Raw genomic sequence first — 16,863 nt, forward strand, 5'->3', positions numbered from 1 at the left:
TTCAACACTCACTATTGTGAAAAAACGGTGCAAAAGTCATTATCACTTCTTAGAATTTCAACATTCAATTTAATGTACATGAGAATTAAAGCCCACTCTCTTTTTACTGGCCTACAGGGAAAGGAAAGGAAGCCATGGATTTGGAACAATGTGAGTAAACAGTATTCCTTAACATGTTGCATTGTGTGCTAGTTTGACAGATCAGTTCCAACGTGTAGAGAAGCCTACAGTGAGATGACTCCAGTGTCATTTTACCAACTGTTAATGTGAGATTTGATCTGATCTGATCTTGGCCTTTTTCTGTCATGTTGACCTACACGCAGATATGTCAGTAAAGATAATGCCATTTCTCTCTGCCTAGTAGCTCTTATCCAATCACAGTCTGTGACACATCATTTATAGGCAGACAGTAGGAGACTGTTGAGTGTGCCTTTCTGTTCGCATCAGGAGAAAAAAAAGAAAAGAAAATGCAATCAAGGTGTTTAGGAAGTTGCTCCTTGCCCTCTGTGGCTGTACACATATTGATCTAGAGTGAAATAAATTACGCTGGAGACTTTGCATGGGATCTTTTCCAGAAAAGTCCTGTGAATGCCAGACTTTTGACCTGAGGCATAATGTTTGGTTCAGCCTTTCTAGCCAAGAATCTCTTGCTTATGCAACAGACTGCCTGTTTGACATTTAAAGCGATTCAACCACAATTTGTTTTTACTATATGTGACTGTGTCATTATAGTTTACTAAAACTGAAATGAAGAGCAAAATATCATTTAAAAAAATGTAAACATAAACCTTTGGTTTGTTCGAAGTTTCATCGCTTGGAAAAAATGGGGGGAAAATAAACATGTAGCATGTTCAGGCACATAGCGATCTTCGAGATCAATTCACTTAATTGAGTCGAGAATTTAAAATGTGTTTAAAATCATATTGCTGACTAAATGTGTCTCTATACATGGCCATCACCAGGGTGGTTTGAATTTATCCCAACATTATTTAATTTTATTGTAATTTACAAAAATATATATTTTATAATAAAGTGTCATTTTAAATAGCTATGGCCAGTAATTAGAATCACATGGAGCCTCAAAGTCACAATAATGTGACACAAGTCACGTGACATAACCCACCGAGCGGTAATGTTTGAATCTTTGATGCAACATCCTCATCCATACCGTGTAACGCTATTGGTCGAAAAGAGATGGAAGAGAAAGCAGGCAGCAGCGTCATTGTAGCAAAATATTGAATATATGTTAAAAAAGACTGAATCTGTGGCTACCGTGAGATGCTAGACCAGGGCTGTCAAAACTTTGTCCTAGTTGGCCGGTGTCCTGCTGAGATTAGCTCCAACTACTTCAACACACCTGCAAGGAGTTTTCTAGTATATCTACTAAGAGCTCGATTAACTGGTTCAGGTGTGTTTTATGAGGGTTGGAGCTAAACTCTTTAGGACCCTGGCCCTCTAGGACTGAGATTGGACACCCCTGTTCTAGACTAACTGGCTGCATAGCCAGGACGTACTGCATATTGGGCATTATTGATTTGTCCCGTAACCTCATTTCCTATTTTTGCCACTAATGCTGTTTGAAAATAACTGTCCAATGAAAGCTTTAATACCAAGCAGAGTTCTCAGCTGTCACTTGACAGAAAAAGGCCCTAATCATGCACTGATAAAGCTAGAAAGTTAAGGTAACTCAAACTATTTGAGGAAACTAATTGCTTCAACTTATTTGAGTAAAAAGAAATAATCTGTAAGCGTACTGTGAACTTACTCAATTTGAGTTCAAGTAATGAGGTATTTAATTTACTCATTACCTTCAAAACTGAGTTCAAATCTCTCCTTTTTTAATGATTAGAACTAACTTCCAGTAAATTCTGAGTTAACTACACTCATTTGATTTGATAAAGTTGACTGTTGTGATTTACAGTGTCACGTCTGCTTTCGGGGTTGTTTAAACCTGGTCACTTCACTAATTTTATTCTGATTGGATATAAATCACTCAGAAATCTCAGAAGGTGGTCTGGGAAGGAAGGAAGGATTCTAGATGAAACTGGATGGGTCCAATTATTTGTTTTTAGAAAAAATACATTTAAATAAAATAAATTATGACCTGGAGAAAATCTGACCTGCGCCTGTTTAGAGAAACACCCGTAGGTGCACTTTTACAGCCAAATGCATGTAAAGTGCAAAATTATATTAAAAAACACATTTATTATAAACATAAAACATGTATTAACAAACAAAAAGCCTAAGTAAGAATTTCACATGTCATATTATATGTAAATGTTTGAATAACAAGGTCTTTTATGATATTAAATATTCAAATGGTGTTGTGATGAACAACCACTAATACAATCTAGATATATTTTAAGAAGCTCTCTAAAAGTCGAATCAATATTTATAAATATTGTGCATATTGATTGTCACAACACATTGCATTGTTGAATAACGCCATATCGTCACCTTAGAATTATAAGGTTTTATTTGACATTTTTGTCAAAATTGAGTTATTTACATATTCATATTACATGACAACTTATTTAAATTATGGAATGTTTTTTTATATAAGGGTTTTACATTTTAAGACTTTTTATTTATAAAACTAATGTTAGACACATACTGTTTGCTATATGAATGCAAAAACTTTGAAGCTCAATATCTCAGTCATTCAGAATGCTGATATGTTACCGATTATTTGAAGTCCTCATATAAATGAAAAAAAAAAGTCATGTAGTGTGTGTTTGGACTGTCAAGATGTGCAAATAATCTTAGTATCTTAGTATGCAACTTGGTCATTTTTTTTGGACTGGAAAAAGCATGCACATGATCCCAGAAGAAAAGCTAATCCAGCACAAAATATTTCATAACATGTCACAAAAAGGCTGTATTTAAACTTCTTGAATACAAAATGTGGAGGAAAATGCAAAAAGAGTCCACTTTTAGATAAAAAGAACCTTCCTTTCACAAGGCTGGCTACAGGCCTGCTATATGAGCAAACTCGTAAGGACTAAAGTGGATCCACCATGTTGCTGTTTCAAGTGTTGGATGGGTTTTAAATACTTAATGTGACAGTGTTAATACAGTAATTAGGTTGTTAATAAAGTGGGCAGAGGAATGTGGGTGTAGAGCGTCTCGATCCTATTAGCAAATTGCAAGGTTTGAACTAATTTTTGAGCTCTTTAGGGTGCATGTTTGTTTCTTCATAGAAATATCTCTGACAACATTTCACCAGCCAAACTTAAGCAGGCAGCAATTTTCTAAAAGTAGCATGCAGATAGTTTATTGCTGATGATACACATTTGGTTAGACCAATGCAATGATCATGGTTCTTACTAATTGTTTTATGTTATACTGTATGTTACCTGTGTATGGTGTGTGTGTGTATGGTGTGTGTGTATTGTGTGTGTGTGTGTATATGTTTATGTGTGTATATATATATATATATATTATAATTTATCCTGGTGTTTTTTTATGTAGTTTTATTTGTGTAACCTGCTGTTTGGTAAAAAATGATTAGAATTAGATATTCTTTGTTCTGTTTTAGTTATTCCATGTCTTGTTCTTGTGGAGTTGGATTATTTAAGTAAAAAAACTGTACATTGGTTCACTTTTGCCTTCAAGGGACCCATGTACAGAAGAATATTAGTTCATTGATATTAGTTCTTTATTAATTATTTGGCGTTTTTATAGTATGAGGACATTTTTGATGAGTGTAATCATTTGGTGAACTAAGATAGTTGTAATGGAGTCAAGACCTGCCATTTTCCAGGCATTTTCCTAACAATAATTCCATGCCTTAATCAGCCAATTAGAATCAAGTTTTGATTTTGTCTTATTTTATAACATATAGACAGACATAAGGTGTAAAATAAATACTTTAATCTATGGTGCTTTGTAAGCACTTTTTTAAAGTTAATAATAACCCTGGTGAATAAAAAGGCAGGTGTTTCTTGGATGGCTTCTTCTCTATTCCATTTGGGAGTTCGATCTGAGTGCCTGTCTGGTGATGCTATTTGGTGTTTGTGTATTGTGTGCCCTATCCAACCTCATCTTCTCTTCCAGATTTCTGCTTCTGTTGAGGGTTGACTGGTCTTTCCCCATAGGTTGGTGTTACTGATCTTGTTGGACTAGTGAATGTGCAGAATCTTTCTGACACTGGTGATGATGAAAGTCTGGACTTTTTTTTGGTAGTAGTTTTGGTTATCCTGCAGGTTACGACCCTGTAAAACAATACTGACTTGTGGGGTCGAACTGACAGGTCTTGGTGGTCAGAGTAAGTTTTTTTTAAGCCCAGGGGCCTCATGTACGAAGACTTGTGTTGAATTCTTACTAAAACATTGTGTACGCACAAAGCTGTAAATGTACGCAGTAAATAAATTCAGATGTATGAAGCACTGCGTTAGAGCTATAATCAGGCCATAAAAATTAGGCCCGATAGGGCCCGAGCCCGGTTATAGAACGACATTATTCAAATGTGCACAGGCACACAGCTCTTTTGCCTTTTTTTTCAAGAATGAGTCATTTGTATGTTTTAACATAATTTATTAGAAACAAACGTAGGCTATAGGCCACTTGGAAGTTGGAACAAAGAAATAAAATAAGTCCTCTGTAACATCGTAACATCTCTGCACTCTAAATAGGCCTGTACATAATTAAAATAAATTCCAAATTATGACTGGTGTTTGGCAATAATGAAATTAAGATAAAGGCTCTGTGAGATTTTTTTCGCCACTTTACTTTACAATCTGGCATTAAGGCGACGGTGAAGCTGAGTATTAAAAGAATAGCCTAATGCCAACATTAGCCTGTATACTCTGTCTACGTAATGATTTTATGGTTTAATTAATAATTATTTTTAATTTGAAAAACCCTTTACTCGCCAAGATTAGGCTACATGTTTTTGTTTTTTTTTGTTTTTTTTTTTTGTGGAGGGACATTATTGAATCCTCTGTAAATGGCTTTAGCGCAGTCCTGTGCTCAGGATGGTGCGTCCAGCGGCACTGAACACTCTTCACTGATTCTACAGGTCGAGATGCATAGTTCTGATCTGACTAATTTTGCAACTTTTGAGTAGGATTGTTTGTTCACCCAGTCAAGAACATTCATTTCACTTTCTATGACAGTGGATTCAATCTAGCGAGTGGCCTCGTCATCTTCCCTGTCAGCTTGCTGTGCTGTTTCACCCTACCATAATACGCAGTGTACGAGTGACCGCCAAAATACTTTTGTGGCTAGAATGACAGGTTCTTTCTGAATTGGTGGCTGGCCCGACTGCAGTCAAAATTCGTTCTTTTTGACTTCTCCGTCATCTTTTGTTTCACCTTTGGAGAGAGGGAATTTAATGTTGTTACAAACGATTTAATTACTTTCTTGCGCTAATCCAAGTGCATCACATGACCGTTCAGTTACTGCGCAAGTCAAGCCCGACCTCATCAAAAATTAAACCCGAACCCAAAGATCTTCAGCTCTACACTGCGTACGCTGAATCCCACGCATATTCTCCTTGTACATCCGAATTAACGTGAAACTGAGCACACGTGCACAAGTGCAAAACCCCTCCCTGCCTTCTCCCCTTAATACATATGGTAATGACTCTACCTTGGGCAAAACCAAATAAAAAAGCAATGACAAAAGCTGGCAAAAAGAGAAACTTTGAACGGAATGTGAATTGGAGTTGACCCTTTCAGAGGTAGACTGGAGAAAAATGGTGTTATTTGCAAGTTTCTCCTCCAGAATTAAAAAAAATAAATAAATAAAATATATATATATATATATATATATATATATATATATATATATATATATATATATATATATATATAGTATAGAGTGGGAGAGTTTAGCTGACGTGGTTAACGCAGTGGGGTCTGAACATCACACTGTGAATGAATTAAAAAAAAGAAATGGTCCAATGTACAATTGTTAAACAAAAACAATGTAAAATTTTTTAATGTCTATTTAGGCTAAGTGCAAATGGCACACCTCATTGGAATGAGCTAGTTGAGCGATTCCTGCCTATCACTGTTTGATTGACAGAGACAGCATAACTAAAGAGAGCAGCAACCAGCAGCGTGAGTGGCGTAGCTTGTAAAGTGTATGGCAACATGTTTTGACACGTTTGATCATGAACCTCGAATCCAGCGTCTGATGAACTACTTTTTACCCCCATTACAAATCAGATTTTGCCTACTCTTTATCACGAGGAAGACAAGTAGGGTGTGTATTATGTTAAGGGCATTTAAGAATCACATATTATTTGAATGTTTATTGAATGGAAATGTTTCCGATTCACGTATGTAAATTTGTCTTCAGATGGCGCCTTTATAGCAATGTGCATGCAGTCGATCGCTCCGATTACATTGCGAAATTTCGCAGCAAATTTCGCTTTAATGTTTGGCTGTTCAACTGTATGGTATGAAAACCTTATATGCCTGCTAGACAAGCGGGTGATCCCGTCCCATACAGCTGCCATTGCACAGCTCAAAGATACTTTGTAGTGTGCTATTTAACACGATTGCCTCTTGGAGTTGGCAATGGAAAACGACAAACACACACTAGAAATGTATGTACGCCAGACATGAAGTTGGCATGGACCAACGCACATTCTCACGTTAATTTCATCATTAGTTAATCCAAACGTGAGCGTGAAATCTGGCATACGCAAAGTTTTTGTGCGTACGCAGCATTGATACATGAGCCCCAAGATGTTTTGAGCTGGATGAAAGAGGTTCTTGCTTTGATGATTCTTGACTTCTGTCTCTGTTTCACCCTGCTGGTGCTGCCCAGGTAGGTATGCTGCCCAGGTAGGTAAAAGAGTGTACCTCCTCCAGTAAACTTCCATTCAGGGTTACTGGATTGTTGCAGCTGGAGTTCATCTTAAGAATCTTGGTCTTCTCCCCCCATTGCTGGTCCGAAGCCTGTATGAAAAAGGAGGAGGGTTGAGTATGGGGCTAGCAACCCAGCCTCATAAAACCTCAAGCGCTACAGAAATGCATCCCACACTCTGCACAATTTGATGGTAAAATCGGTCATTTATTTATTGATTATTGAGCTGGACAGTGCTGACTGGCAGACTTGTGATATGAACAGAATGCTACTGGCTGTTTTGAAAAGAGTGAGGGGCTACTCTGTCCCATCCTGTCTTTCTGTTTTAGTTGAATTACATCAATAAAAATGCACATTTCAAAGCACTTCACTAAAACTTTAAACAGCCACTTCAATCTATTCCAGTGATCATGATGCTGTCATTGAAATTCTTTCAACTTTACTAATCTGACTTCACCTCCAACAATTCAAGTAAATACCAACTACATTATCTTGAGCTAATACCCTGAATCCCCCAAATACTTGCAATGCAATCCAATACTTCCCTGAAGAATTTTGATGGTGTCCTGTCAAGAAGCTACTATCACTACCTCAATCACTCATGAGCACACGTATCTTTAGTATCTCTATACACTCTTACCCCCCATACCAGCGGTATGCTGGTCCACCACAGGAGCTTTAATAAACACTCAGAGTATCATTATGAATCATATGACTTTTTTAAGCACGTTTGAGTTAGATTCTTTAAATTACTAGATATATTATATTTAATCTGAACATTATCAGTGTAGACTATTTTGAATATTCTAATTTGAACCAACCATTTCTAGCCCTTCTGAGGCTATTATAAAATATTTCTATCACAAACGTACCTCCCGAATTCAAATTAGAAAAAAGGTGGGAAGCTGCAATTGTTCCACTTAGTATGATGTTTGCCGACAGATTGTTTGATTGATTGAGACAGCTAAATGTGTGATTATGTCAATCATTTTTAAAAGCTGTCAGACCAGCACTTTATGCATGCAAAAAAGACAACATGAATTGAGGTCAAACCTTGATGAAAGATTCCTATTCCGAGTCTTTGAAAATGTATTTATGGAAGCGTTTGCTGAGATGTTGAACAGCTTACCATGTCGCTCATTGCAACTATTCTTCTCTGAGGCTTTTTTCTAACTCAACTTGTGTCAAGATTGTGTAGCATGAGATTTAAAATATTAATAAGGCTGTCATGATGATAACTACTTTTTGTTGTGCAATAGACATTGTAAAAAATGCTGGGTTTCGAACAGTTCCTTCATGTTGTCCCAACACAATTTAGGTCCCAACAATTAGGTTGTCTAAAAAAATCTTAATTCAAGACTTCACACTTAGTTGATGATTGATTAATTATAAGCTTGTTTGGCATGCGAAATGAGAGCCCTGAGCTCAAAGATCTTTGAGCCATTGGTTCCCTCCTGTTTTTGGGTAAGAGGGATTATTGAGTTCAGGTAGATCTCTAGAACTCCTCTGCTTATTTGTGGCTAATGATGGATTGCTTTATGAGGGAAAAATACTGTTGGCTAAAATCTTTATTAAGGTGCCAATTTGGTTTAGTCAATTTACTTATGATGCACGCCTTTAGTCGGAGAGAGAAACCCAAGTGAGCACAGGAAGAACATATAAGACCCTATCATACACCTGGTGCAATGTGGCGCAAGATGCGACGCAATAGTTGTTTTCTAGTTTTAGCACGTTGTTGAAAAATAGCAAATGCATTGCTATTTTGAGGAACTTAAATAAATTGTAAAGTAGACCAGATCAAAGCTGGTCTATAGTCCAGGGCAGAGCGCGTTAGTTGTACACCTCGTTTACACACTGCTTAATACACACAGGGTGTACAGCAATGCGCAAATATCTTTACAAATGAAAAATAATTCAAATATTAAGAAAATATATATAGGATATAATAAAGATATTATACACACACACATATACATACACATACATATATATATATATATATATTGTAGTGAGGCAGAGGGAAAACACTGACACAGTTGCGGTAAGTTACAGACAAGTCCCCGGAGGGTGCTTTATTTACAAAGTGAGTGAGGTGAAATACGGTGCTCTTCTTAGGTGTGGTGCTCTGGTGCTCCGGGAAGTAGGTGAAGGACAGTGAGTAGTCGTTTGTTGGATCGTCACGAGCTGGAGAGGAGAGACAGAGAGAAAAGCATTAGCGCAGGGAGTCATTAGTGGAATGAAGCTCGTCTTCCTCTTGCGTGGGGCTGGCTTAATATGCCTCTCTGTCTGATGAGGTCCAGCTGTGAACGATCCGGTGCTGATGATGGTCCAGCTGGGGTGGATTTGCGACCAGGGCGACGTGGCATGTGTGTGCTCGCTACAATATATACATATATAGGATGTAAATATAAAGGATTAACATATTAAAAAACATATTAATTTTTAGCGTACATAAATATAAAAACCGTACTTTCATGCCTTCTTCATCTTTTCATGCCTTCAATCTTTTTCATTTTATTTATGACAATTTGCTTTTGTATAATGTCAGTGTTAGTAGTATTATTATTTATTATATGCATATTTATATTTGTTTTATTAAAAACAAGCTTTGATTTAGACCATATGTGGCATAGCATTTGATTTGGATATAACTCAGTTGTTTGACCACAGTTTGTTATTATTGTTCATTTATTCATTAGCTAGAAATTAGAACTGAATTTAGAAATAGTTTTGAAACAAGTCTTTGCACTTAATAAAGGAAAATAATTATGTTCGGGCTAATAGATGTTTGTGCGTACAACATGTTTCCCTATCCACGAGATTGAAAGTGAAAGTAAATAATGAGGAGGCTCATCTCTCATTCTCGCGCTGCAGATTGTCTAACTGTTTAACTGTTTTCTCACTAGTAAAACTCTTAGTTTTTCCACTTACAAAGTCCGCCATGTAAATAGCAAATGCACCATGGCACGATGCAACTGCCTCTTAAAGGGAATGGGAGATGAGACTCTAAATGGTTTATTCTCAAAACACATTTATGACTCATCAAGAGAATAAGCTCAACCCTGTAAGACCATGCACAAAAGCGCAAAGGGGATTTTTCCGTCCTTAAAATAGCAAAGTGGATTCTGACACGGCCTTAATGCGTGTGCACCCTGCGCTTTGCACTTTGCGCATGGATCGTCAAAATGGAGCCCATGAATTCCAAACAGAAATGTTGACTGGGCAAGTAAGGATTGGAACCAGTGATGCTCTTGCTGTGAAGCAACAGTGCTAACCATTGGTCTGCTGTGCCGCCCAATCTAGGAAGAAAAGGTGATTCTTCAAAGACGAAGATGACTGTGCTAGGAAGACTATGACTATGAACCAACTGGGTCGCTGGTTCGAGCCCCAGCTCAGTCGGCATTTCTGTGTGGAGTTTGCATGTTCTCCCTGCGTTTGCGTGGGTTTCCTCCGGGTGCTCCAGTTTCCCCCACAGTCCAAAGACATGCGGTTCAGGTGAATTGGGTATGCTAAATTGTCTGTAGTGTATGAGTGTGTGTGTGTGGATGTTTCCCAGAGATGGGTTGCGGCTGGAAGGGCAAATGTGCTGGATAAGTTGGTGGTTCATTCCGCTGTGGCGACCTCAGATTAATAAAGGGATTAAGCCAACAAGAAAATGAGTAAATGAATGTTCAACAAAGTCCTTTTAGATTTAAGTGTCACACAGGCACAGGTATGTCACATGAAAACAATACTAGTACTATAAATACTATTATAAATAGTACAGTGTTTTGAACCATAACACAACACTATATTATAATATTTCTAACACTTTAGCAAATGCTAAATTAAGAAACTGAAATATTGTCATAAACTTTAGTTTTTTACTAGTGCTACCCTTGGATATACAGTATGTCGAACATCATGTGACCGAACCAGATCCCTGAATAGGACACTTCTGCTCAGTGCCATTTTATATGCTCTATTGGTTTGTTATTGAAAGTAGTAAGTATTGTTAGTAGTGTTTTTTTTTCCATACAGAAGACTAAAAAACATTGCTTTAGCTAGCTAGTGACATTGTGCAGCTTTTACATTCTGCTAGCCTGCATGCCTTCATAATTCCTTATGTATAAGGAAGCATACAACTTAAATCCCCTGTCCAATTGAGTGGCTCGACTTTTGATGCTAATGAGCATATCTGATGGACATCTGTGATCTTCAACTGTGGTAGCTCCTGGAGGTTTTTTTGTAGAAAACAGCTTCATGTTAGCGTAGAGTGTCAAAAAACATGTAGAGAAAATGAAAGCGGTCTACTCAGGTTGATAGGAATATGGAAGTAAGTTGCGGATAACTAATCAGCTATTTAAACATTTATTAATAAACTATTTAAATCGTAATAAGGAATCTTTAATAGCCTTCAAAGCATTATAAGAGATCAAGTGTCAAATCTGGCGGACAAAGCCTAATAATTGTGATGTGAATATGAAAGGGAAAACCCATATGGATGCTGCATTAACATTTTAATAACTTATTGATGAGTTACTTTCCTTGTGTTCAGGTTAAGAGATGAAGTAGGACTTGATCGTCAAGTGAATGTGCCTGCATGTTTCATTCAGATTACATTCATCAAAGTAGACATTTGCTCTCTATAGATGGGCTATGTCTGTGAGGAAGGGTATATACTGAGTTTCTTTCTATCATTACTTATCTATTTTCGACATGCAAAAGTTCACAAAGTTGTATGGACTCATTGCAAAGTCACAGTCATTGCAACACACCAACTACATGTTTTGTTAACCACTAACCTACACTGTACTTCTCTTGCCTTCCCTTTGTTTGCTATTAATTCTCCCTTATTTTCTCTTGGCTCTGTTTTGCCTCCATTTATGCTTAAAAATGGGTGGATTTTTCAAAATGACTGCCTGCATATTAGTGGCTGATGAATGATGCATTTAAAACACTATCTCATTTAGGAGAATGTGGTTAATATTTGCACTATTTATGATTGAACTTCTCCCCCGCAGTGAGCTAGTTAGATGTACATTTTGATGACCTGACCCATGGATTCAACCGTGATCTGCATATCCTAATATTGTTTGTACTTTTTCCAAGAATTATATGGAATACATTTTACTTGGGGTGGCATGGTGGCTCAGCGGTTGGCACTGTGGCCTCACAGCAAGAAGGTTGCCGGTTTAAGTTCCGGCTGGAACAGTTGGCATTTCTGTGTGGAGTTTGCATGTGTTCTCGTGGGCTTCTTCCAGGTTTTCTGGTTTCCCCCACAGTCCAAAGACATGCGGTACAGGTGAATTGGGTGAACAAAAAAGGCTGTTGTGAATGAGTGTGTATGGGTATTTCACAGTACTGGCTTGCTGGTAAAAGGGCATTCGATGCATAAAATATAAGCTGGAATAGTTGGTGGTTTATTCTGCTGTGGTGGTGACCACTGAGCTAATTCAATTTAACTAATTTCTATAGCCCTTTTACAAAATAGATTGTGACAGCCGAAAGTCCAAACACTAAAGAGCATATCCATTAATGCGCAGCTCCACGAGTCCTAAACCAAGCAAGCCAGTGGCGAAGAACAAAATTTTACCAATTAACGAAAAATAAAAGGAAAAAGCCTTGAGAGAAACCAGGCTCAGTTGGGCACAACTATTTCTCCTCTGGCCAAACTTCTTGTTCAAAGCTGCAGTCTAGGTGCTGGAAGCTGGAGAACGCTGGAAGTGAATCCTGGAAAAGTTGCTATTGTAAGTTACCCGAGGGTACTCTGGCTGGCCCATGGGGTCACTGTGGTCTTTCAGAAATCAGTCTCACACTCCCCATGACTGCCACAGCATCTGCTCAGGATACGGCCTGGTCCAGGATAACGAATACCTTGGCATCATCTCCTCACAGGTTTTGGATCACATCAATGATGCTGCATAATCGCTAGAGTCCCCAGGATGAGTATCCCCAGGTGGAAATGGTGAATAAAGAAAATAATTGGTATAGCTGCTGTTGGTAGTTTATTTAAACAAGAGATATTAAAATCAATGCTAAATGAAGTTCTATAGATGGAAATAGTAGTTATATAAACATTTCTGGTGCATTAAGACAGGAGGAGTGTGTACTACAGGTGGTTGTCAAGCTCACTCACCTGCATGGAGCACACTTGTGCATTATACTGTATGTGTTATGTGATGCAATCTGGCCCAATTCCATTTCTATTTGTGTACATCTACCCCATCCCCTTGGCCCTTTAAACGGAGTGTGAAGGAGAAAATTACCCCTAAGAAAAGGGACACCACTACAGCACCTGCACACATCATCATAAGTCATCGCGAGCTCTTGCTTCATATGAGATTGACGATGGCGACTGCTGCAGTTATTCCAGTTGCTTTATTTTTTGGTATTCATCTTCAGGAAATCACTGAAGACAGAGATATCATGTTATCATTATGATATAATGTGGCTATAAGCTCTGTACTGTACTGGCCGTATTCATGAATGTAAACACAAGAAAACAACATTAACATTATAACAGACACTGTGAAAAGGTCATTCCCAGTCACTCGACTTTTCTGACAGGGTATTCGAGTGTCATCAAGTGTCAGAATCTTGTGGAACTGCTATACAGGAGTTATTATTATGGATTATAGATAGCTGAAGTCCGGGTTAAGCTATGCAGTCGTTGTGGTTGGTGTATTGTGGGAAATTTTCTTAGCCCTTGGTTTTGAGTGTGGTCCTGAAAAATCTTCATTCAATTGGGTATCTACCCCTTCCCCTAAGCCCTACATCTTCAAGCTAAAGCGAATTGGGACACCCTTACCTCATCAAGTGAACATACAAAACAAATAGGGTTAAGGGACCTATGGTTGAGCCTCGGACATTATTTATGAAGGCTATTCCAGAGCCATACATGAAAAGGCACAATCTCTTTTAGTAGACTTTTGGACTTTAATAGCTACTTCTAAATCACATACACTTTAGCAGTGCACTTAAAAATGATTAGGATGTCATTTTAATATACAGTTGCAATGTGAAATGATAGGCCAGTGTTTGTTTGTCTTCCCTGATCAACTGTTTCCACAGACCATGCTTTATTGATCTCTCATTTATGGACAGAAGGATTTATTCTGTGCATAAAAAAGAAGAAATAATCTGGAACTAAGCAACTAATACAATTTTAGTCTACACGTCTTTTCTAGTTGACTAAATTGTAGTTAACTGTTATGGGAGCAGCCCTAGTATTTACTACAGTAGCAATAATATAACCTGTTATAGAAATCGTACTGTACCCTATTGGGTAAGTTGTTTTTTTTTTTTATAAAAATGAACATCAGCTTGTTTACCTTGTGGAGGAGGATCATTCAGTGTGCTTAAAGCGTTCATTTAAAAATGAACCTTCAGTTACTCTCCCTTCACATGTTCCAAACCTGTTTGAGTTTCTTTTGATATTTTGTGTTCAACAGGGTAAAGAAACTCAAAATGGGTTGTAACTACTCTACACTCTCAGAAATAAAGGTACGCAAGCTGTCACTGGGGTGGTACCGTTTAAAAAAAATGCTACCTTAAAGGTCCATATTAATACCTTAAGGCAGTGGTTCTCAAACTGTGGTACTAGTGGTACGCAGGCTTCCTTCTAGTGGTACGTGGAGGAATGAAATATGTCATGTACATACTATACACATTTCAAAATTTATCAAAAATTATGTATATAATATGCCATATGTTACATATAGCCTATATTTCTAAGGTAATCTGCCACGTTTTTTTAACTTTGCAGAGTTGTAGCTGCTTTACTGGGCCTACTACGCTACTGTATTTCAATACTGCTCATTTTGGTGGTACTTAGAGAGACAATTTTTTTCTGCGGTGGTACTTGATGAAAAAAAGTTTGAGAACCACTGCCTTAAGGGTATTGGCACCTAAAAGGTACAAAAGTGTTCTTCTTAAACTTTTAGGTACTAATTTAAACGTTTGAGGTACCAGTATGGACCCTTTAAACACAAATGTGTACCTTTTGAAAAGGTACCACCTCAGTGACAACTTGCGTACCTTTATTTCTAAAAGTTTAGGGGGAGTCAATTTTCATTGTTGGGTGAACTGTCTTTTTAATGGCTATTCTCATTAATGGCAGTAATCCAAGGCTGGGTGGCTGTATATCACTGTCAGAATTTTGAATTGCCCCTAACAGGGTGACCAGATGTCCTGGCTCTATTTTAGTGTCCCACAGCACCTTAATCAATGGTAATCAAGCTCATCATAGAGCAGCATTACCTTAAAAACAATTCATTACCATTACAGGCAGTGCTATTGATTAAAACATTAGTGACATTAATTTATATTTACTAATAATAAAATCATTGTTTACAACTATTTAATTAGAAAAACTATCAATCGTGATATGTTGCGCACAAAAAAAAATAATTGCACTAATATCTACTGTATATATCATGTGATTAAGTCAATACAACGACTATGGCAGCCTAGTATTTCATTTCTGTTCACCCTGTTGTAGATTTCCCTGTTCTATTGCCTCTTTCATGTTAATAATGCTGAGTGAAGTGAGAAGGGATGCACATATGAATATGCTATGAATATCTGCTATATCTGTATGCTATGAATATCTGTATACGTTTATTTCAAGATGAAGAACTTTTCCAGTATCACAGTTCTTTGGTCAAGAGCCAGTCTCGAGAAACTGCCTGTATAAATCTAAGTATAGTTACTTGCATGTCAGTATTTTCCCTCCCAGGTTTTGTAGAGCTAAAGTTGGAAATGATTGGCTCCCAGTATGGGGTTTCCGGGTCTTGGTGTCCTGTGGCTTGGCTGATTAAATAGGACTGGAGAATGACAGTCCGTCTGTTTCTGATGATAGCAAACCTTTTTCAAGCACTACTTTATTCGTGGACATACAATAACTGCATCGTATATAGTGTACACCTAGCAGATCCAGACCCTTCTCTGATGTCTGCAAAGTGCCTGAAGAATGAATATAAATCAAGGAAGGTGTACTTTAAGAGCCTAGCATGCAGGTGTATAGCTATAGCAAGGTCATTCTCTATTTTAGTGAACAATGATTTAAATAGACATTTTTTTCAGTATGTTTAATTGCTTAAAACCGCAAGAAAAAGGGTGATATTATATAAAGGTTATTCAGTGCGTGTCATGTTGCCCTTCATTTTTGGTAGCAATCATTATCTTGAGGTGTGAGAACAGGTGCATATTGAGATAGACCCTGGAAATGAGAAATTCATAACCGAGGAAAATGAAGTTCACAGACTTCAAGTGTAGTGCGGAAGAAAAAATTAAACCCATTTGGAACTAAGAAATTATGAGTGGTGAAGTTTGTGGTATATCTACACTCTTCTTTAGTCGTACTATGTACCAGTGTGGTCTTTTGCATTGTTGTTATTAAAGTGTGTTTTTGTGCATAATATAAAAAATAATCAGATTAAACATTTACAGTAATAATAATAAATGACCATTTTTATATAAGATATTGTCAGACCTTTATAGACTAATGCAAATATTAACATATTTACATTTTACACACACCTAGATATGTAAAAAAAAATCTAATTGCCTTAAAGGTGTGTTCCACAGTGTATTTTTAAGGATTGGTTGTGTTTATAAGATGCAAATCAATGTGTCCTCATGCTTCATTTGTAGAAAATCGTATTATTTCTTTCACATATCTAACTTTGGTTGTACTGCTACTTAGCTGACATGAAAAGGCCATATTTCCTAGTTCTACTGAAAGGCCTGCCTTCAAAAGGCTCTGATTGATCAGCTAACATGGTTTGCTGTGATTAGCGGATTGGTTCCACATCACGATGTCTTGCCCATACAAGCACGCTCTGTGTAAACAGTCCAGTCAGAGTAGCTGTTAGCACTGTTAGCCGCCTGAATCAGACGGAGCACACAGCTGAACCTCTCATCTACTCTCTATAATAAAATCTGACAAATGTCTTTTACATATATTAGGAATAAGCATTTTTAAGTAATATAAAAGTTCCCATATCTTTTGCAAGTTTGTTATTTGAGATGTAGATTGCAGGAAAAGTGGCTGCATAGAGA

The 16,863-nt window shown here is 37.4% G+C and overlaps 1 protein-coding gene across 4 annotated transcripts in view; it reads left to right on the forward strand.

Moving 5' to 3' along the window:
• lrrtm4l1 (leucine rich repeat transmembrane neuronal 4 like 1) overlaps window positions 1-16,863 on the forward strand; it is a 299,994-nt gene that overhangs the window by 713 nt on the left and 282,418 nt on the right. For 2 of the 4 annotated variants that reach the window (XM_087268661.1, XM_087268662.1), the window contains exon 2: window positions 118-150. In XM_087268661.1, the coding sequence (XP_087124787.1) occupies window positions 118-150 (33 nt within the window). Of the gene's footprint in view, window positions 1-114; window positions 151-16,863 lie in introns of those variants that run through there. The other 2 variants (XR_015500166.1, XR_015500167.1) reach the window with 1 other exon arrangement.

This window comes from Danio rerio, chromosome 10 (genome assembly GCF_052040795.2).
Source record: "Danio rerio strain M-AB ecotype USA chromosome 10, GRCz13ab, whole genome shotgun sequence".
In the NCBI taxonomy this organism is placed as follows: domain Eukaryota; kingdom Metazoa; phylum Chordata; class Actinopteri; order Cypriniformes; family Danionidae; genus Danio; species Danio rerio.